Source organism: Sycon ciliatum, chromosome 4 (assembly GCF_964019385.1).
Source record: "Sycon ciliatum chromosome 4, ocSycCili1.1, whole genome shotgun sequence".
NCBI classification, from domain to species: Eukaryota; Metazoa; Porifera; class Calcarea; order Leucosolenida; family Sycettidae; genus Sycon; species Sycon ciliatum.
In genome coordinates, this window is record NC_088646.1 from 4063614 (window position 1) to 4085077 (window position 21464).

Consider the following 21464-nt stretch of genomic DNA (forward strand, 5'->3'; position numbering starts at 1 on the left):
AGCATGATTTCGGCGCCAAAAATGCAAAAAAAGGAAAGAGATAAAATCAACCGCGGGAAAGGTGTAGACATGCACGGGTTTGTATTCTCATGCAAACACATTTCCTACTTGTAGATCCTCCTGATTTGATATTCGACTGCAGAACAAGTCAAGTCTGTAGGGTTCGCTCTTTCCTCCCGTCTCGTGCAGTTTCCATTCCTTGTTTAGCCGTACTTGAGCAGTATAGGCAGCTGTCGAATCAGAGCTACAATGCCTGCCACCAAACTCTCCGATTCGCATAGGTACTTTTTGCAGACGTTCACATCTCGGAGTATTCTGAATGAAGCTGACACAGTACAGCTCTTTGTGGACAGCTCACGGCAGTTCAACGATAGTAAGGAGTACATAAATGCATTTTGCGGATGCGAAGTTTCCCCTGATTATTCAAGTACATGATTGTACACCTCTGAATAGATTTTGTATTGTATTGTATTGTTTATTTATGGATTCTCCAGAGGTAAATGGATACCTATCATGGGAGTCTCTCCAAACCAATAGAATAATGAAAAATAGAAGGAATAAAACTCGAATATAATCTGAGAATTTAAATCAAAGGAGAGGAAGAAAATCAATAGATTAGAACCAGAGATGCAAATAGAATACTGGAAAGACACTAAAACAAGAGTAAGGGTCTGGTCAGACTGCGGCAGATTTTCGGTGCCTGACGAAAAAAGAAAAGCGTCCAGGATTCGAATCGCGATCACACTGCACATGTGGGGAGAATGAAAATTCAAACTTCTTTTCGAGCGTCAAGTGGTAAGATGTGAACCCTGGGGAACTCCGGCAGATAAGGGAGAAGGCATTGAAACCGTGTCGCCGACACGAACACGCAGGACACGACCAGATATCCCTCTATCTCTCTATAAAGTCCTGAACCCAGTCACGGGCAGACGCGCTGCACCAGCCAGAAAGGGCATGTAAAATGACTGCATGGCTGGCCCGATCGAATGCCTTCGAGAGGTCGAGAAACACCCCATCACACAGTGCTTTGGCATCAAATGCTTCGCCAGCTGTGGTAGCGAGGCATCGGATCTGATCAACAGTTGATCGGTGGCGCCAAAAGCCAAACTGGCTCGAAGATAGTAAGCTATTGTCCCGACGGTGTGACGGGCATTGAAGTCGCCAACTAGGATGATGTGCGTGTCTAGGGTGATGACTTTGGCCAGAACTGCTTCAAGACCGTCACGGAATGTGGAGATGTCCTGATAGTGGGGGCGGTAGCAGCAGAAGATAAAGGTGTCCTTATTGGGTTGACCGAGCTGAATACGGTCTATTTCCACTGTGGAGTCATTTGGGCGGAGATCAGGTCGGTGTGTATATTGAACAGCAGGGTGAAGCAGAAATGCTACGCAACCACCACGAATCGCTGTGTCTGACGTACGATCACGTCTGACAATTTTGTGATTGGTGAGGCTTGGGACGAACGGGGGTGCATTATGGTTCAGAGTAGTCCCGGAAGAACGGCAGCAGAATGACTGAGCATTAGGATTCAATGTCTGAGTGGTCATTGGGTTTTTTTTGTGTTGTCAGCTGTACTTATTCTGTCAGCCTTGAATCGCCATTCTCGAGCTGTCACTCCGTCAGGCCAAAAGTCAGTTCTTTCCACAGCTTCCAGTCATCTTCTGTGACGACTAAGTGCGCGTACGCTAGGCCAACATACTTTGTCTCTGAAACGGAGCATTTCAGTACAATCACTTGCTTGTCTTCGCACCATTTTGCGATTGAGGAAGCTGAGCAACCAGGATGAATTCTTCCAACATGAACAGCTTTGCATTGGTACGATGGGCACTGCGTAGTTGCTGCTGTTGCGGGGTGGGCTCTGGTAGTATGAAATGACGTTTGTCCGGAGGGCTTGATCAGTATGTGTCCCCGTGTTTGAGGTAGCTGACTGTGTAATGGGAGAATGCGATGGAAAGTGAGCTTTGGGACGTGCAGATACTACTTTTGCACTGTACGAGTACGTGTTGACTCCAGAGTGCGTATTCCATGCCTGTGCTGCTGCATCCAGCTCAGGAGAGACTTCCGCTACGGGTACGTTAAGTACGGGTACGTCCGGTGCGGGTGCAACCTTTTTTGAATTCCGAACTGCCAATTTCTCTCTTCAGAACTTCGATTTCGGCGTGGAGGCCGAAATTTCGGCTTTTTGGCCAACCTTCAGTGCTACTATTTCATTGCTGAGGTTTTCAATACTGGTCGTCAAAGATGATATTGCATTCTCTAGCCTGGATACGTACGTTCCGGCTTGTGCATCCACACCAAATGTCCTGAGGCTCTCCACCAGCTCAGCATGGGACAGCTTACTCACGTCCTCTATGCTGTGTTTTGTAGCCAGTTTCCGCAGGTCGTCGAATCCCAGCAAAGCTAAGTCCTGGGGTCCCCTGGGCCTCTGACATGTCAGAGTCCATGCCTACCAGCTACTACTACTACCCTCTACTATGCTCCAGACCGGCCTGATGCCGGCTGGGCTACTGGAAATCTAAGAAAACTACGGAGCTCGAAAAACTCAACCTGACCGCCAAGCATAGACCATTTGATTGTCATTTTGAGTTCTTGGAGAATGATATAAGCGTAAGACTACAGTAGCTAGTTGTTTATGTCATTTTGAGTTCATAGAAGCATAAGTTATTAACGATATCAGCCTGCATACCATATACATACGGCGCATTCATGTCTACTAAAGTCCTTGCTAGTCTCTGAAATGAGACTATTGAATAACACCAAGCTTCATGCGCGTTCCAATCAACACTTCAATTTATGCCTCCAAGAATATGATCTCGTATTACAAGCTACATTGGGCGCGTTCGATTACACACAATTCCGTCCATTCTAGAATTCGTTACAGTGCATGCACCGTTCGACTACACAAATTTCGTCACCAGAATCGATGGAATTCTGAAGAGAGCGGAATTTCTATTTCTCGCCAGGATTTACGCACCCGACGTACGCGCCATGCTAGGTCCACGTGCGCGCGAGGGTGTACGGGATCCCATGATTTTTACGTGAAGGCGTTCGTTTACATGGCCGCTATCCGTTCATTCTGATCATTCGAGAATTATAAAACCTGGGTCCAGAATGTGTAATCGAACGCACCCATTGTATACTGATATGGCCGGGTTGTATCCGTTCTGATTGGGAGCGAATGTGAGACCTTCAGAAATCAAAATGTGTCAGGCCGAAAAAGGAATACACGTACCGTATTATCTCTAATATAAGCACAGTCTCCAATAATAGCACGTCTCCACTAATAGAACACCTTGGGGCGGCATTCAAAAATTAAGTGCTCAGTCTCCATTATAAGCACACTGTGAAGTGCTCACTGTGAAGTCCTCTGAAAACCACACGGGCCTCCAATAAAGGACACCGTACGGTAGTATAATGTACGCACATTGCATGTACATGTACAAGTTATCATGGTCAGTCGCGCGATCGCGCGCGGTGCACCAACCTCTGAAATGAGGTTGAAATAATAATGGAACAGTCTCCAATAAAGGAACGTCTCCATTAATAGCACGGGGCGGAGGTACATTGAAAAAATAAAGGACCGTGCTTATATTAGAGATAATACAGGGTATCTGTCACTCACCACACGGATACGTTGTTATTGTAATCTACTAGCAAGAGTGCATATCCCAAGAACCCCACTTAAACCTCCGTCACTACTTCTTTCAGAGTTATGCCATTTCGTGCTGCAATGCACTTGACTGTACCCACATACAATGTGTGCGTGTCGATGTGTCGACCTCGTGTTTTAGGTCCATACGTGAAAATTGTGTATTTTTGGAAACGAGTCGTGTCAGCTCCCCAACACCAATCACACTCGCACTGGGGCTGGTCTTGGCAGTGGCACTACATGCATAAACTAATGACATAATGTGGGAAGTGTAACTCATCGTTGATGCTGTGTTCTAACCACTGCCTGACATAGGAGATCCCAGTGTTGCCCAGTTCCCGTCCTTCTTGAAGGACATCAACAGCAGACTTCAACCCCTATCGCTGGAAATTCGCCGAGGCACGGATGAGGAGCACGGGAAGATCTTCTTCGCCCTTGTCAACCTGCACCAAGATGAGGCGGCAAAGTTGGCCACCGACTTTGATGCCAAAGAGATTGGTTACTTCAAGAAAGTGGTGAGTAAGCATGGCTTGGCTGTGTCAGTACTGGCGTGTGTATGTAGCAGTGTGGCTGGTTTTCTTTGTGTCAGTACGCTATATCATTACCCATTTACGAGGGAAAGCCAGCCACGAAATTGATGCCCATGCAATCCACCAAATTGTTCCATGTATAAATGTTGTATCCTTGCACCATGGCAGCTACTTGCGTCTAGAAAATGCTCGTCACAGGATTCATTGTGGCAGTATTCTCATGGAGCTTTTCCATTATGACAATGGCTACATATATTACGTGTATATGCGCTTAGATGGAGTGTAGGCAAAGTACCGTATTTTCAGAAATTAGCGCCTGTCTGAAATATAGCGCCACATCATTTCAGGGCTTTTGTGTAGATTTTTTTCAAACTGGGTGAAGTTTTAGGTGTCGCAAACTACATGTACTAAGCGCCTTGGCCCGTATCGCCGAAAATACAGCATCCATTTGGCTCTGCCATACTGGTATGCATAGCGTGGGACCTTTTCCGTGTAAAACCACTTCTTTGTCAGCGACAAGCCGCTGGCTACATGGTGTGCGGGTGCACTACTGGTAATAACGTGTGTATGTGTGTACGTGTATGTGTGCGCGCGCGCGCGTTCAGATGGATCTGATCATTGCAGCGGACGATGGCGTATGCTCTTCCGTGGAGCTTGTCAATGCCGGTGCTGAGCTGCAGCCACACGTAGGGGTCTCTGAGGCCACGGTAAGAAGCAGTTGCTCACGTGACCAGTTTTGGCAGTGAGCAACAAGTACAGTACAGTGTGTGTGTGTGTGTGTGTGTGTGTGTGTGTGTGTGTGTGTGTGTGTGTGTGTGTGTGTGTGTGTGTGTGTGATATGCAATACTGATTCCACAGCATCAACAACATACAATTGTCATACCATGATAGCTCGATTAGGCCATTAGCCAATAATGTTCATCCAAGTATCCATTCAGCCACACGTGCTCTCCGTGGCAGGCTTTTAGGAGAGAAGTAATCTTGATATTGCTCTTCAAGGGATATCAGCGAGGACAGTTAGTTGTGTCAATCATAGATCACACAAGCAGTTTTATACAGCTGCGCGTAGTTGAGAAGGTGGATAAGGCGGGGAATCTAACCTATTAGCAGCAGCAGAACAGAGTAGCCAAACAAAATTTAGAGAGATGTCAAGATTCGCCTATTGAATTGTAATGAAAGTGACAGACAGACAGAGATGTAAGTACGAATTCAAATATAGAGAGAATCTCGTTAGACTAGCGGTACAGTACCGTACACAAGTTTTCGCTCTCGTATTCATACTCCCTGCCCATCGCTGACGCGACGATAACGAACAGCTGTGCTACTGTAGTAGACTTAGCAACTTGTGCAGGGATTACACCATTCAACAGCTTGCAAGGCTGATGAATTGACCGCCACTTATTTTAGCCTGGTTTACACCGCACGGCCGGCTGGTTGAAGTGGCTTTTTCTGGCCAATGAATCCCTATTTTTCATTTTTTTTTCATTCTTTTACACACAGTTTCGCTCTAGTATTAGTGCGGCATACAAGTAATAATAATTATAATGATGTACATGTACTAGGTAATGTATCAGAATGTCTTGCGGTATACGCATGCGCTAAACCGATGGTAGAGCGTTGCAGCTTACCGACCACACATATACAATGGGAACACATTCGCCCAGCATGCCAGGGTCGTCTTACCGCCCACACACACGGTGGGAGCATATTCGCTAGGGGTCAAACGGGTGTACCTTTAACTAACGAACGGGTAATTTTCTTAACGGGCGGGTTAACGGATACCCTTTAGCAGCCATGTTTAATTTTTTGCGTAATTTTCACATAAATCAAGATTTTAATTCATCTGTGCTCGGGTTGCATTTTGATATCACATTATGATTCGCAATTCGATTGGTGTCTGATAGTTGCAGGAGTAGATCTACTAGGTGCGAAAATGCAACAACAATGCAGACATCCAGCGTGGAGTTGTAAATAATTGACTCCCGCCTGGAATACACGATCCCAGCAGTGTTGCTCCGTACTGACTGGTTCATCAAAATCCAAACGGGTACCCTTTTACTAACGGTACCTGAGATTAACGGTTGGGTACCCGGTACACCCCTTTGACTCCTAATATTCGCCCAGCATGCCAGAGTTTTCGCCGTAGTCTGGATATGACCGAGCGAAATTACGTGCAGGTGGCTTGCTAGGGCTGTGGAGATTGCTAGGTGCACTTTCCTGTTGTTTGCCTCCTGATCCTGAGCAATGCGTTGGTGACAACATGTTGCATAATTGGACTCGCACGCGGTGGCAAAGTATACCGCAATTTGCCAATGATGCTTTTTCTTGTCTTTTTCCCCATGCAGTCTCTACTGGAGCGTCTTGCCCAGGATGAGTGGCTATCGAATAACAAGGTACTAGTATGTGCACTGTAGAATCACTGTAGAACTGGAAAGTGATGGAGTCAGAAGTCGACAAATAACAACTTCTGGTATCACGCTGCCCGTAGTGCAGTATGGGGTGGGTAGTCCCCTCGTGTCGTATGCACTGTTGTGATTTTTGTAGTCCCCCCACCGGGAGGCCCCAGGCCTATTACTAGTACTACTGGTGGTTTTGTCACCCTGCTGTGCCCAAACGTGTGTGCATCCATGAAAAAACAGGATCCAAATGGATCCGGAAGTCAGCGTTGTCATGACTCCGGGCTGTGACGTAGCACTTTAAAGCCCTTGGCTTTAGTACAGGGCCACGGCTATTCCACCGGTAGTTTTAACTTTAGTAATCCCACTGTGACCGCCATCGTGACCGCCATCGTGACCGCCATCGTGACCGCCATCGTGACCGCCATCGTGACCGCCATTGTGACCGCCATCGTGACCGCCATCGTGACCGCCATCGTGACCGCCATCGTGACCGCCATCGTGACCGCCATCGTGACCGCCATCGTGACCGCCATCGTGACCGCCATCGTGACCGCCATCGTGACCGCCATCGTGACCGCCATCGTGACCGCCATCGTGACCGCCATCGTGACCGCCATCGTGACCGCCATCGTGACCGCCATCGTGACCGCCATCGTGACCGCCATCGTGACCGCCATCGTGACCGCCATCGTGACCGCCATCGTGACCGCCATCGTGACCGCCATCGTGACCGCCATCGTGACCGCCATCGTGACCGCCATCGTGACCGCCATCGTGACCGCCATCGTGACCGCCATCGTGACCGCCATCGTGACCGCCATCGTGACCGCCATCGTGACCGCCATCGTGACCGCCATCGTGACCGCCATCGTGACCGCCATCGTGACCGCCATCGTGACCGCCATCGTGACCGCCATCGTGACCGCCATCGTGACCGCCATCGTGACCGCCATCGTGACCGCCATCGTGACCGCCATCGTGACCGCCATCGTGACCGCCATCGTGACCGCCATCGTGACCGCCATCGTGACCGCCATCGTGACCGCCATCGTGACCGCCATCGTGACCGCCATCGTGACCGCCATCGTGACCGCCATCGTGACCGCCATCGTGACCGCCATCGTGACCGCCATCGTGACCGCCATCGTGACCGCCATCGTGACCGCCATCGTGACCGCCATCGTGACCGCCATCGTGACCGCCATCGTGACCGCCATCGTGACCGCCATCGTGACCGCCATCGTGACCGCCATCGTGACCGCCATCGTGACCGCCATCGTGACCGCCATCGTGACCGCCATCGTGACCGCCATCGTGACCGCCATCGTGACCGCCATCGTGACCGCCATCGTGACCGCCATCGTGACCGCCATCGTGACCGCCATCGTGACCGCCATCGTGACCGCCATCGTGACCGCCATCGTGACCGCCATCGTGACCGCCATCGTGACCGCCATCGTGACCGCCATCGTGACCGCCATCGTGACCGCCATCGTGACCGCCATCGTGACCGCCATCGTGACCGCCATCGTGACCGCCATCGTGACCGCCATCGTGACCGCCATCGTGACCGCCATCGTGACCGCCATCGTGACCGCCATCGTGACCGCCATCGTGACCGCCATCGTGACCGCCATCGTGACCGCCATCGTGACCGCCATCGTGACCGCCATCGTGACCGCCATCGTGACCGCCATCGTGACCGCCATCGTGACCGCCATCGTGACCGCCATCGTGACCGCCATCGTGACCGCCATCGTGACCGCCATCGTGACCGCCATCGTGACCGCCATCGTGACCGCCATCGTGACCGCCATCGTGACCGCCATCGTGACCGCCATCGTGACCGCCATCGTGACCGCCATCGTGACCGCCATCGTGACCGCCATCGTGACCGCCATCGTGACCGCCATCGTGACCGCCATCGTGACCGCCATCGTGACCGCCATCGTGACCGCCATCGTGACCGCCATCGTGACCGCCATCGTGACCGCCATCGTGACCGCCATCGTGACCGCCATCGTGACCGCCATCGTGACCGCCATCGTGACCGCCATCGTGACCGCCATCGTGACCGCCATCGTGACCGCCATCGTGACCGCCATCGTGACCGCCATCGTGACCGCCATCGTGACCGCCATCGTGACCGCCATCGTGACCGCCATCGTGACCGCCATCGTGACCGCCATCGTGACCGCCATCGTGACCGCCATCGTGACCGCCATCGTGACCGCCATCGTGACCGCCATCGTGACCGCCATCGTGACCGCCATCGTGACCGCCATCGTGACCGCCATCGTGACCGCCATCGTGACCGCCATCGTGACCGCCATCGTGACCGCCATCGTGACCGCCATCGTGACCGCCATCGTGACCGCCATCGTGACCGCCATCGTGACCGCCATCGTGACCGCCATCGTGACCGCCATCGTGACCGCCATCGTGACCGCCATCGTGACCGCCATCGTGACCGCCATCGTGACCGCCATCGTGACCGCCATCGTGACCGCCATCGTGACCGCCATCGTGACCGCCATCGTGACCGCCATCGTGACCGCCATCGTGACCGCCATCGTGACCGCCATCGTGACCGCCATCGTGACCGCCATCGTGACCGCCATCGTGACCGCCATCGTGACCGCCATCGTGACCGCCATCGTGACCGCCATCGTGACCGCCATCGTGACCGCCATCGTGACCGCCATCGTGACCGCCATCGTGACCGCCATCGTGACCGCCATCGTGACCGCCATCGTGACCGCCATCGTGACCGCCATCGTGACCGCCATCGTGACCGCCATCGTGACCGCCATCGTGACCGCCATCGTGACCGCCATCGTGACCGCCATCGTGACCGCCATCGTGACCGCCATCGTGACCGCCATCGTGACCGCCATCGTGACCGCCATCGTGACCGCCATCGTGACCGCCATCGTGACCGCCATCGTGACCGCCATCGTGACCGCCATCGTGACCGCCATCGTGACCGCCATCGTGACCGCCATCGTGACCGCCATCGTGACCGCCATCGTGACCGCCATCGTGACCGCCATCGTGACCGCCATCGTGACCGCCATCGTGACCGCCATCGTGACCGCCATCGTGACCGCCATCGTGACCGCCATCGTGACCGCCATCGTGACCGCCATCGTGACCGCCATCGTGACCGCCATCGTGACCGCCATCGTGACCGCCATCGTGACCGCCATCGTGACCGCCATCGTGACCGCCATCGTGACCGCCATCGTGACCGCCATCGTGACCGCCATCGTGACCGCCATCGTGACCGCCATCGTGACCGCCATCGTGACCGCCATCGTGACCGCCATCGTGACCGCCATCGTGACCGCCATCGTGACCGCCATCGTGACCGCCATCGTGACCGCCATCGTGACCGCCATCGTGACCGCCATCGTGACCGCCATCGTGACCGCCATCGTGACCGCCATCGTGACCGCCATCGTGACCGCCATCGTGACCGCCATCGTGACCGCCATCGTGACCGCCATCGTGACCGCCATCGTGACCGCCATCGTGACCGCCATCGTGACCGCCATCGTGACCGCCATCGCTTACAGATCACGGTGTAACTGCCAGTACTTGCCCAAGGTATAGTCATATGTGAAATAAATTAGCCAAGGAAACACTGAACCTCACTTTTCCCAGCAGGGGCTGGTGAACTAATAGTACCCCCCCCCCCCCCCCCCTCCTCTCTATCTCTTACTCTCTTTTTTCTCTATTTCTCTATCTCTTTCTCTCTCTTTTTTCTCTATTTCCCTCTCTCTCAACCTGCTGCTTAAATCATGCACCTGCTTTCAGGCATAACAACTCTGTTGTAGAGGTCTCAGTCCTCATTTGTTAGACTTACCCGTCTTTATAAATGTAACTTACTCGCATGTACATGTAACAAAGGCAAGCGCAATGGGATATCAGTGTGTGAAAGAATTCAAAGAAATGCTCGCTGCCTATTGTTCTGTTCGTAATGTGTGCTGCTACATGCCAGGACGAAGGCTACTTATTTCTGGGTGCACGTACAATGATTGAGCTGCTGCCTCACTTGCGTGATGTATATGGGGACGCCGTCGTCGACTGTCATTTGTGCTCCAATATAGTGGTCAAGGTAAGCATCCACGAATCACAGTCGGGGACGCCTTCAAATAAAATAAAAAATTATTTTCGTCAAAGTCAGTCAGACAGACTTTTCCTCTTCCACAGGAGCACCACCGTCCTCAAGGATCAAGGTGCAGATGAAGCTCCTTTGGCCACTCTATCCAAGACTTGTGAAAGTTATGATGACTAGTATATTGTATGACTAACCTCTACCAGATGTCGTCTCTGGCTGAAAACAGCGGTTCTAGTCGCTTTTAAAAGACTCCGTAGCTCATAGAGGTCTATGAATGGAGAGTGTCCCTACTTGTGGAAAGCGGACTGTGCACTACTTTGTTTTGTTGGCTGTACGGCAGGTGATAGCTTGGCATGTGACCTGTTCATGATTGGGTGATCATTGGTACCCACTCATTCCATCACGTCACCTGACCTGCTGCTTCTGACTCCATTGCTGTGTCTTGGTATGGTTTCACAGGGACAGCGTTGCACTAGCTGTGAGACCAAGCTGCACGTACATTGTGCTGCGCGATTCATGAGTGGCCGGTAAGACACATACGTACATACAGTACTTTCTACTATCCTACAACAGGACCACACATGCACATACAGTACTTTCTACTATGCTACAACGGGACCACACATGCACATACAGTACTTTCTACTATGCTACAACAGGACCACACATGCACATACAGTACTTTCTACTACTGTATTATCTCTAATATAAGCACGGTCCTTTATTTTTTCAATGTACCTCCGCCCCGTGCTATTAATGGAGACGTTCCTTTATTGGAGACTGTTCCATTATTATTTCAACCTCATTTCAGAGGCATGTTGCCATGCCAAATTTATATGTCAGACACACACATTTCTGGGTTTTTTCGCCGGTACAGATAATGAATTTACACCGTGTGCTTATAATGGAGACTGAGCACTTTATTTTTTGAATGCCGCCTCAAGGTGTTCTATTATTGGAGACTGTGCTTATATTAGAGATAATACGGTATGCTACAACAGGACCACACATACACATACAGTACTTTCTACTGCTGTAAGACATGTTATTATAACGAGTCGCAAATTTAACGATTGTCCAAAATTCATAGGTTAACGAGAAGATATGTTAACGATCTTGCAGTATTCTGCCATATCCACACACAGCATATATGAAGCAGTACGGCCTCAACGGATCTTATTATAACGAAGAAATGTCATCCGTTAAAACGTTAGATTTGCTTCCTCATTATATATACATGTCTTACAGTATGCTGCAACAGGACCATACCTACACGTGTCTGAATTATTCATGCATTCTCAACTTGTACATTGTGGCTGGGCTTTTATTTGATGTCCAAGGTTTCCTGCTGTTGGTGGGGCAGGAGGATACCATTATAGTGATAAGAAGTTGCATTTGTCTTGGCTCTCGTCTGATTGCACCACAGCGAGCCGCAGTGTCCATCCTGTCAGACGCCGTGGGCACACATCATCCCCGACATTCCACATGATGCACACCATCCTGCAGGTATGTTGGCCTGGTGTGTGGGTGGGTGTCACGGTGGGAGGGGGGCATGTGTGTGTTTATATGTACTAGGGTGTTTATCTACAAGTCTGGTTTGAATGACCACCCATGATGGGACCAGCCTAGCTTGGTCATTGAACATGGGGTGCTGAGTTCAATAGTCCTGGCTCCACATCTTTCCCATAGAGTCCAAACAAAAGGAGTCCAGACGAGGGAGTCCAGACGAGGCAATCCACGGTGCATGTAGCGTAACCAATACTACCACTATGGATCCAGGTCATATTACTGCCCTACACAGATGCTGACAACAGCTATTACTACGCATGTACCGTAAAGTACCGTTGATCCGCCCCCTCTCTAATTCCCGCCCCCTGTCGATTTTCTCCTTGTGAAGCGACTTCGGCGTATACAACGAAATACGATGTTGAACCGACGCATACACTGCTGTACACAATACTTGCCAATCCAGGATCAAAATGTGCACAATCCAGCACATTGAGACTGATCCTCTACGTTGTTGTACATCGTACTGCACTTGACAGCCTTGATCTAATTCCCGCCCCCTGCCGAAAACCCAGCTGGGAAGCGACATGGCGTGGGGGCGGATCAACGGTACTTTACGGTACATGGTACCTTAACTAGAGCCGTCCGTACATACATTAACTTCTCCAAAGTGGCCTTGCCACGTCATGTATGCTCTCAGCTAGCTACACAGCAGCCAGTTTCAAACGGTAGAATAGCAAACTCATTGTGCATACTGTAGGATATGTTCAGCATGTGTTCGGCATGTGCCGTTTTGAAACTACACCTGCCCGTCACCATGCCACAGTGCCTCCAATTTGTGCGAGGTGTGTAGCACAGCTGTGCTGTCAACCGGTGTGACAAAGTATGTGTGTGCGCCGCGGTGTGCACGTGTGTGTGTGTGCACGTGCGTGCGTGCATGCATATGTCTGGTGGATGGTGCTGTGCAGTGCAAAATGGAGGTCACAACGGAGTTGCCACACCAGTACCAGGACCGACTTCTCATGGCAGGCGGAGTGCAGCAGCATCAGCAGCGACGTCAAATAGTGGTGCATCGTCGCAGTCGCCGGCGCTATTTGCGACCTCATCTTCTCAGTCTTCTGGCCGGCCAGCAAGGACACGGCGTAGGTGATATTAGAACTTTGAGAAGGAGCTTGCCAGGGTCACTTGCCTGGTAACATGTGTATTTGTGCAAAGTTCTGAACATCAGAAAGCCACTCTGCACTCCCTTTCTCCTGGCAGTCTGGAGAAATTGAATCATATCCGCCGTGTGGCATCGGACGCTGGCTGTTCCATGATGATGGCCGCACATTGGCATCATGCTTTCAGTGTCAAACAGACAAACACCAAGGCAAGGCATCACACTGGTGGCCACGCAGGTATCCAATATCCAGAGTGAAGTTAGTCGGCTATGTCACAGTGCCGGGCACCAGGAGTGCTTCCGTCTGTACATCAGCCATAGCACAGAGCACAGTGCGGGTGCCTTTTCAAGCGTACATCCAGCCTTGTGTTCTACCCTCTCTTTTTTTAACGTGTTACGTCACCCCTGAACTAACCTGTCGGTGTGATGTCAGTCTCAGCTCTATATTCCTACCCATGTGTGTGTGTGTGCGTGCGTGCGTGCGGCATGTACCAAGCAGACCCACTGCCAACACTAGTGTTTTTTGCATGGAGTGAATCTACTGCAGTATATTATAACAGAGGGGCATGGATGGACAATATCTTCATTTTGAACAGTTTGCATCACAGGTTTCCCACCAATATCAAATGTATGCTGTGCAGGAAAATGCTTTAACACATCTGAGTTCAAATTTAACACATACGTTCTTTTTAAAAAGCTCTTTTCCTTATTTAGTTTGTATCTCTGTAGGTAGACTGGAGGCATGTTAGCCATGTGACTGTTCCGCCTTGTTTTATCAATTTTCCTCCTTGTTAGCCCGTAGCACTGCAACGTTACTTGGACCGATCATCCGACTCTTTATCCTTTTTAGAAGCCAATGGCGTGTCATGATATGCTTCTTGTCGCAAGAAAATGCAGCGGCGTATCTCCACCTTATCTATGGCATACGGGCCGTCCTCTCATTCCTTGACTTCTTTTCCCGGAGTCAACGTGTGCCAGGGCCTGCGGGGGGTGTTTTCCGTAACCTGTCAGCGTTACGACCAAAACACCTTTTATAGCAACAACATGTATATGTAGGCTAACCTTCACTGATTCATTGTTTTACCCGGCCGACTGTCTTTTTCCCATGTGTTGCACAGTGAGGATCTACGGGTGTGATTCGAGCCAGGGAGTAAATACAATGCTGGTACATGTATTGTCCTACTCCCTGGTTCGAACCCAGCTCTGTCTCACCCCTTCTTGCCTCCACACATGCAGCGACGGAAGTATTTAGCCATGCACCTACAAAGTGTTGCAAAAGAAGTATCCTGCAACACAAAGAGGGTAGAATCATGGCTCTGGATAGTTCGACCTGGGGGGAGAGCCTGTTATCACACGTCCACCGCTACTTCCATGTCCAGATAGATGCAGAAGAGCTGTTGTTAGAGAAGCCTGTGAAGACCCGCATGTGTACAACGAGGCCGTGGGTGTGTGTGTGTGTGTGGGGGGGGGGGGGGGGGGGGGAGATCTCGATCAGTCGCTGATAGCAGAAGGGTGAAGTGTATCATCGGGGGGGGGGGGATTGAGTAGTATTGTACTCCCTTACAGATCTAGATAGTCTCTGAGCACGCTTGGAACAGTAGTACCTGGGATCACGAAAGCACACTACCTACCAGTACAACCATTACCAAGAGCTTGCTACAACATAACTATGTTGGATATGAAGAGACAGAAAATGCACGAGCAGACGGTCTAGTCTCTCTCTCTCTCTCTCTCTGTCTCTCTCTCTCTCTCTCTCTCTCTCTCTCTCTCTCTCTCTTCTCTCTCTCTCTCTCTCTCTTGAATGGGCTCGGCACATTGGGAGGAATTTGGAAGGAAAGTAATTTCCGCATACGATCGATGTGACACAGTCAGTGAGGCGTTGATAAGCGGAAATCTGGAAGGGGGTTGGCTGTTCATAGCTCAGGCCGGGTCTCTGTCTGATCAAATCAGGGATGTGATCAAGCCGGCCCAAGGCCGACCGGTCTATGCCCCCTGGCCTAGGCGAAATGCTAGCCTACATTGTAGCGGCTAGCGCCTACTTATTATACGCTGCAAAAGGCAGCCCACTCGAACTCCGCACTCGTGCTCATTAGCCAGGTCTTGACATAAGGAGCCCAGTCGCAGCCTCGCAGGCCAGTGTTATCTCCTCCCCTGAACCATGTGAAGCTAGGCTGAAGCTCTCTTTCCTGGCATTGGTCTTGACCTTGCTACGTCGACGAGACTCAGCACCGTACTATAGACAGTCTCTATGTGAGGAGTCTGAGGACTGGACTGGCGCGTGGGCCATGGCATGGGGCCGATACTGCGCGATAGGGTCGCGTCGTGCGACGTATCATCAAGTGCGGCGCGTTCTGTTTCGTCACATGTACAATTATTCAATGGCCATGGTTTTATTTCGCACCTTTTCCAGGTAGGCCTACAATGTCATGTAGATCGACTACAGACTCAGTCGAGACTCGGTAGCAGATCGTGTACGCTTTTGAGTCGAACAGTTACCAACATACATGTAGAATCATGGCATGCACTCATTTTCTTCACGACTTCAGCGATCTCGAATGACAACACTCATCAACAGTAGTCAGGGCCATACTCAACTCATACTCATAGTCATTCATTGTCAGCGTGTTTGACTTGCAGAACGGATTGATTATGCGTGGCCAACTTTGGTGTGGGTTCGTTCTCTCTGACTGGTAATGATTATGTGGCAGTGAGACACGCGTAGGTAAAACTGGTTCAAAGAAACGCTTCCTCCCTTCTGCAGTAGTAAAAAGCCTTGAATAGTCTGCACAAGAACGCGAGGGATCACTGGCCGGAGCGGGTGGGCGGCATTCGCCTTCGAGGAGTACCAAGCTAACGTGCGTAGCTGGCAAGCAATGATCAATATGTTGACTGAAGAGGAGAAAAGAGAAGCCAGGTTACTTCTGGACAAGCTGCCGACAGAGGACATCGAGGCGCTCACGGAAACCGTGTCATCTCGGATGGTGACTGCGGAGACACGAGAAAGTAGGCGATGTTTTACACGTGTGATTCACTGAACAAGATCACTGTGTGCGTTGGTTGTTTGACTTCTGTCGCACGCACATGTCCTGCATGTTGATCGGTTGACCTGCGCTACATGCAGCCTGACTGGGGAGAAACCGCTTATCAAGACAAACAATCGAGTGTTACATGAGCGGGTCACAGCAGCTGTGGTTTTAAAATGGGGGAGAACTTGGGAGAGAGTGCTAGCGAACTAACTTTACCACCGATTCACAATGGGAACTTCTTTCATTGAAACATGTGCTTTGCACCTCCGATAGTACGGACTATCATGATGCCCTTTTTTGATGGGTCTGCATAACTTCCGAGATTTCTTGGCTTCGATATTCATACTATTGATTTGAACAAAAATTGTGAAACGAAAAATTATAATACAGAATAGGACCAAAGGACCACAAGCTAAGTTATTGTCCACTAATACCACCAGTTACTAATACCACCAGTTACTAATACTAATACCACCAGTTACTTAACACTGATCAACGGTACTGACGTTCTACAACTACTGTTGTGGACATGGAAATCCGGTCGCACGTCTAGCGGCCTCAGGGCGCTGGCCATGCAGCCGTGGGTAAGCGGTACACACATGCATTCATGCGCTGCAGCGCGCTGGTCGCATCGGATCAACATGTGCACTGCACACAGCGTTCTGTACGCGCTGAGGGCGCCGGCCCCGGTCAATCGACTGGATTTCCATGTCCGCTACAGTAGCTGGCTATCAGCTCTAGCACGTCTTGGATGCGCACTCCAACAGCCTTCCAACTTGGATGGTTCTATGTTACCGTAGAATCCCGCGGATAAGCTCCCGGGCGTACCTGTTTCACAAGGACATTTCGGTGGGCTTATACGCGGACACGGGCTTACACGCCGACACCAAACTTGTGCTATTGAAAAGTGCCAAGGAAGTGAGACACATGGAAAGTACCGTACATTGCTGAAAACCACTGTGCAAACAAAAACAACCGATGATTGTGTTGAAATGTACAACAACAACAAAAATACATATACTACGTACATGACACGACCTATGCCCATGGCCTTGTACAACGAAGCGTCGCGATGTTCGAACTTGGCCTGGGCTCATGCACGAGCATGGGCTTATACGCGGGTGGGCTTATCCGCGGGATTCTACGGTATAATAACATAGGCGGGACATTATAGCGTAACTTGAAGTTCCTTGGTCCTTTTCTTTACTATAAATCAATCCTTGGCTCTCCATCCGAGACGAAATTTAGTGTTTGTATTGTGCAGAGCAACAAAGTTGCCAATTTTATCACAACAGACTCAAGTCGACATCTAGTGTTAACGGTAAACTAGAAACATTGCCACGTGTGTACTCTTTGTAAATGTTATCGCTTCATGGGTACTATCTGCGGCGTGTCCATTAGCTTGTCCCCCTCTCCCTTCCGTCCTCCATACGACACAGTAGTGGATACTACACTGAGTTGTACCGACAGAGTGTTGTAAAGCCTATAGGTCCCAATGAGCCATGCATGCCAGTGGAGACATGCATGCCAGTGGAGACATGCATGCCAGTGGAGACATGCATGCCAGTGGAGACATGCATGCCAGTGGAGACATGCATGCCAGTGGAGACATGCATGCCAGTGGAGACATGCATGCCAGTGGAGACATGCATGCCAGTGGAGACATGCATGCCAGTGGAGACATGCATGCCAGTGGAGACATGCATGCCAGTGGAGGCATGCATGCCAGTGGAGGCATGCATGCCAGTGGAGGCATGCATGCCAGTGGAGGCCGACATCATCAGCTCATGCACCATGTATACGTAACAGTTATGATTACAAGCTGAACGCACCATGATGTTGTTTCTGATGTGCAATGTACAGCGGCGGATGCAGCGATCTCTACAGGGGGGGGGGGGGGGTCCAGTATTGTCAAAACTGATTACTAGCTGATACATGTACACTGACACGCATAATCGCATATGGTTGCCAGTAGTACATTTACGAAATTTAGGGGGTTCCGCGGAACCCCTGGAACCCCTCCTGGATCCGCCCCTGATGTACGTGTGCACATGCCATTGTGCGCTGTGTGTGCGTGCGTGCTTGTGTGTGTTGAATGCTGCACCGATTAGGCGGAGTGGAAGCCATTCTTCTCTACAGTGAGAGTGCCAAGCAGCTGCTGAGGCGAAAGAAAGTGAAGCGGGAGCACATCGTCATGTATCTAGGCGAGAAGAACCAACAAGCCAGTCACACGGAAGACAAGAGTACATTAGTAAAGCGGGTGCTGGATTTCTGGGAGAAGAACGGAACGTCTCACCCCGCAGTAAGTCAAACACTTGCATCGTGCTGATAAAGAGGACAACGCAGGCGTTGAGAACAATTCTACTTCTTCCTTTTTTGAAGTACTAGTAATCGGAAGCCATGTGACTTAAAGTGCACTACCGTATATATTGGAGCTGGATTCGAAGAACGTAGCCTGAGCCAACAGCATAGCTATGAGCATCACTCAAGAATGCAATCTGTCAGTGTTGAGGTGACTGGGATCACCCCGGGGTTATTACAGCTATGTTCTAGAAACACGGGCCTGCTGTAGAAATGTAGTGCAGATCTGTAATGCGTTTATAGTTGTAGCCTGGCGACGGTGATGCGGCAACACAGCGGGCCTTACATTGCACGCTCTGTAGGCAGCTACTGCGGCTGCGGCGGCATGATCTGTTGCCCGGCTGTGTGTGACCGGCCTACACCAGTAACAGTAGTAAGTTAGTGGATAATTTGGTGATGGCATCTTTCAAACTGTCAATGCCATGACCGTCCCCGCTTCTATCCATTCATCTACCCAGGCATCTATCTATTTATCTATCTGTCTCTATCAGTCTTGGGGACAAGTGCATTTCTGGGAGGGGAACCGGGAGTTTGAGCAAACTAGCTTCTCTAGCCCCACTGGCTCATGGCGAGAAAGAAAGTGGAGACCAAGAAAGCAAGAATAACTCCATGCACGTGCTAAGGACGCCCATTCGAAGTGTATAACCGTTGCATACTAGTAGTCAAAATAGGAATGCAGCCTGGATGGCAAATGTGGTATCCTCTATACCGCTGCTTCGGCAATACAGGTCTCATTAGTGAATTTGTTAGAATTTGCAGTGTTGAATGCCCCACAATTGTTGCAGCCACGCTTGCAGACAGTTAATAGCGGACCCCTGGGGCACTCACTCCGGTCACTGCAGGGCGTTGGGGGGTAAGCTGACGTGTATGTGCGTGTGTGTGTGTGTGTACACCTTTTTGTTCACTATAGGGCGATGACGGTCGGGGTGGAGCTGGTTTGGGCGGTTAGTATTACATGTTTTATCACGATTGTACTTCTGTATACACAACGCCCGGCGTGGCATGGGTTCACTTGGTCAGATTTCATTGAATAATTTGGCACTGTACATGCACACTGGTTGTGACATTGTGAGCACACAGGCACTAGTCTGACCCGCAGAACAGAAAGCAGCTGGTTGCCATGCTTAACCACTTACGGGCCGGGCCCTCGGCTGCTCGGCAACTGGAAATGCAGATCAAACGGTACAGGAACATTTTGAAGTGTCTCTGGATGACTTCACTAGCGACAGGTCTGCTGTGTGTGTGTGTATGGATCGGTTGCTGTGCTGTGTTGACTACAGGTGCCATGGGCGAGGGCAGTACGATTGTAGATGAGTTCATGACTCACGGCGGTGGCTACGTGGACCTGCCCCGCACAGAGTCGCCCACGTTCGAGGATGCCGTGGGTACGCTACGGCCGCTTCAAGTGGGCATCACGCCGGAGGGAATGGCAGTTTGCAAGGACGACGACGGGCAGCTGCTGGCAGAGTCGTTTGCACCGTGGTTCTATGGCCTGCTGAAGACTGCGGGGATGCCCCTGACCATGCCAGCGTATGCCGGCGAGGACATGAAACTGCCGGATTTCCAGGGACAGTGGGGACCTCATCACTTCTGGCCAGACGCCAAACTTCAGATCTTCGAGCTGCCCGACGGAATGGAGACCCGCGTGTCAGGCGCTGTGCAAATCAGCACGAAATTCGCGGGTCTGGTTTCCAGTGGCTTCATTTTCGAGGCCAACTTCAGCAGGCAGGGCATCAAGGGCCTGCAGACAGTGCGAGATTTGATCAGCGTGTCGGTTGCAGGTAAGTTCTCGCAGGTATCCGACCCGCCGACGTACTGCTCTGAAGGAGGTACCTTTGAGCAGTCCTTCTCACTACAGCAGGACAGACAGAGCATGAACTGGAGGATCAAGTCCACCAATCTTAAGCTAATGTGGACTATCAGCAAGGCCACCAACGACCCGGAGGACGAACAGGAGCTACCGTTTTTGCACGCGACCCCCACAGCCGACATTCCCCTCGGCCTGCCAGCATAGTCCCTGGTCATGGTGAGTAGCCATAGTCAGCGGCACTGTTACCATGGACAACCAACATACCCAAATTACTAGCCTAGCCCGGCACGACCAGTACTATTACACACTTGCTCCACTACTGATGTCATGATTCCCGCAGCGGGTCACCGGTGACATCCTGCCTTAGGTATTTCTCATCATTTCGGTAACAGTTAGCCGGAGTACGCAGTCATATTGAGCGCACAGTCCCCTCGTCAGCAAACACATTGATCCTACGCTTGTGCAGTCCTAGTGCAGTTCCACGTTAGCTTGCATCGATCCTACTCTCATGCCTCCCAGGCCAGCCCATGTGCACGCGCCCCGACTATTGTGTTGTGTTTTGTGTTTGTCACAAGTTCCTGATCAACCCATGTGTGTTATCCCCGTCCGTTGTTTTGCGTTTGGACTGGTTTCCTGGTCTTTCCCGCTGGTGGTCTGAATATGTATCTTGTTACTTGAGCTATAGCGTGTACGGACGAGCAGTCCACAATTCTCACCTGCTCGTGCTCAATCGTCTGATCTGCAATCACCATTATGTTCTGCTCAATGCATTGCTAAATTAATGCTTCAGCCGTTCAATAAGCCTCTTCAGAACTTGAGCTGTTGAAATATCATGTACTTCTTGCTGCCATGTTGCACAGTCTTGCGCCTAGCTTTGGCTGCCCTGTGTTTCAACTAACTT

The 21464-nt window shown here is 50.9% G+C and overlaps 2 protein-coding genes across 2 annotated transcripts; both read left to right on the top strand.

Moving 5' to 3' along the window:
* Nucleotides 1-62: 62 nt before the first annotated feature.
* Nucleotides 63-14281, top strand: LOC135813981 (non-structural maintenance of chromosomes element 1 homolog). Its single transcript, XM_065327027.1, has 8 exons — nucleotides 63-373; nucleotides 3965-4164; nucleotides 4785-4886; nucleotides 6525-6572; nucleotides 10582-10698; nucleotides 11161-11228; nucleotides 12128-12207; nucleotides 13176-14281. Exons 1-8 carry the CDS (start codon nucleotides 250-252, stop codon nucleotides 13355-13357), a joined length of 921 nt encoding a protein of 306 aa, XP_065183099.1. The 5' UTR covers nucleotides 63-249; the 3' UTR covers nucleotides 13358-14281.
* A 1676-nt stretch (nucleotides 14282-15957) lies between these two features.
* On the top strand, nucleotides 15958-20994 carry LOC135813983 (uncharacterized protein C3orf38-like). Its single transcript, XM_065327028.1, has 4 exons — nucleotides 15958-16369; nucleotides 18504-18694; nucleotides 19664-19697; nucleotides 20034-20994. Exons 1-4 carry the CDS (start codon nucleotides 16240-16242, stop codon nucleotides 20765-20767), a joined length of 1089 nt encoding a protein of 362 aa, XP_065183100.1. The 5' UTR covers nucleotides 15958-16239; the 3' UTR covers nucleotides 20768-20994.
* The last annotated feature ends 470 nt before the right edge of the window (nucleotides 20995-21464 follow it).

Coding starts and splice junctions, on each gene's coding strand:
- LOC135813983 (XM_065327028.1), top strand. CDS start 16,240: ATGATCAATATGTTGACTGAAGAGGAGAAAAGAGAAGCCAGGTTACTT. Junction 16,370..18,503: donor GACTGCGGAGACACGAGAAA/GTAGGCGATGTT, acceptor TGCACCGATTAG/GCGGAGTGGAAGCCATTCTT. Junction 19,698..20,033: donor GGGTGGAGCTGGTTTGGGCG/GTTAGTATTACA, acceptor TGTTGACTACAG/GTGCCATGGGCGAGGGCAGT.
- LOC135813981 (XM_065327027.1), top strand. CDS start 250: ATGCCTGCCACCAAACTCTCCGATTCGCATAGGTACTTTTTGCAGACG. Junction 374..3,964: donor CTCACGGCAGTTCAACGATA/GTAAGGAGTACA, acceptor TGCCTGACATAG/GAGATCCCAGTGTTGCCCAG. Junction 12,208..13,175: donor TGATGCACACCATCCTGCAG/GTATGTTGGCCT, acceptor GGTGCTGTGCAG/TGCAAAATGGAGGTCACAAC.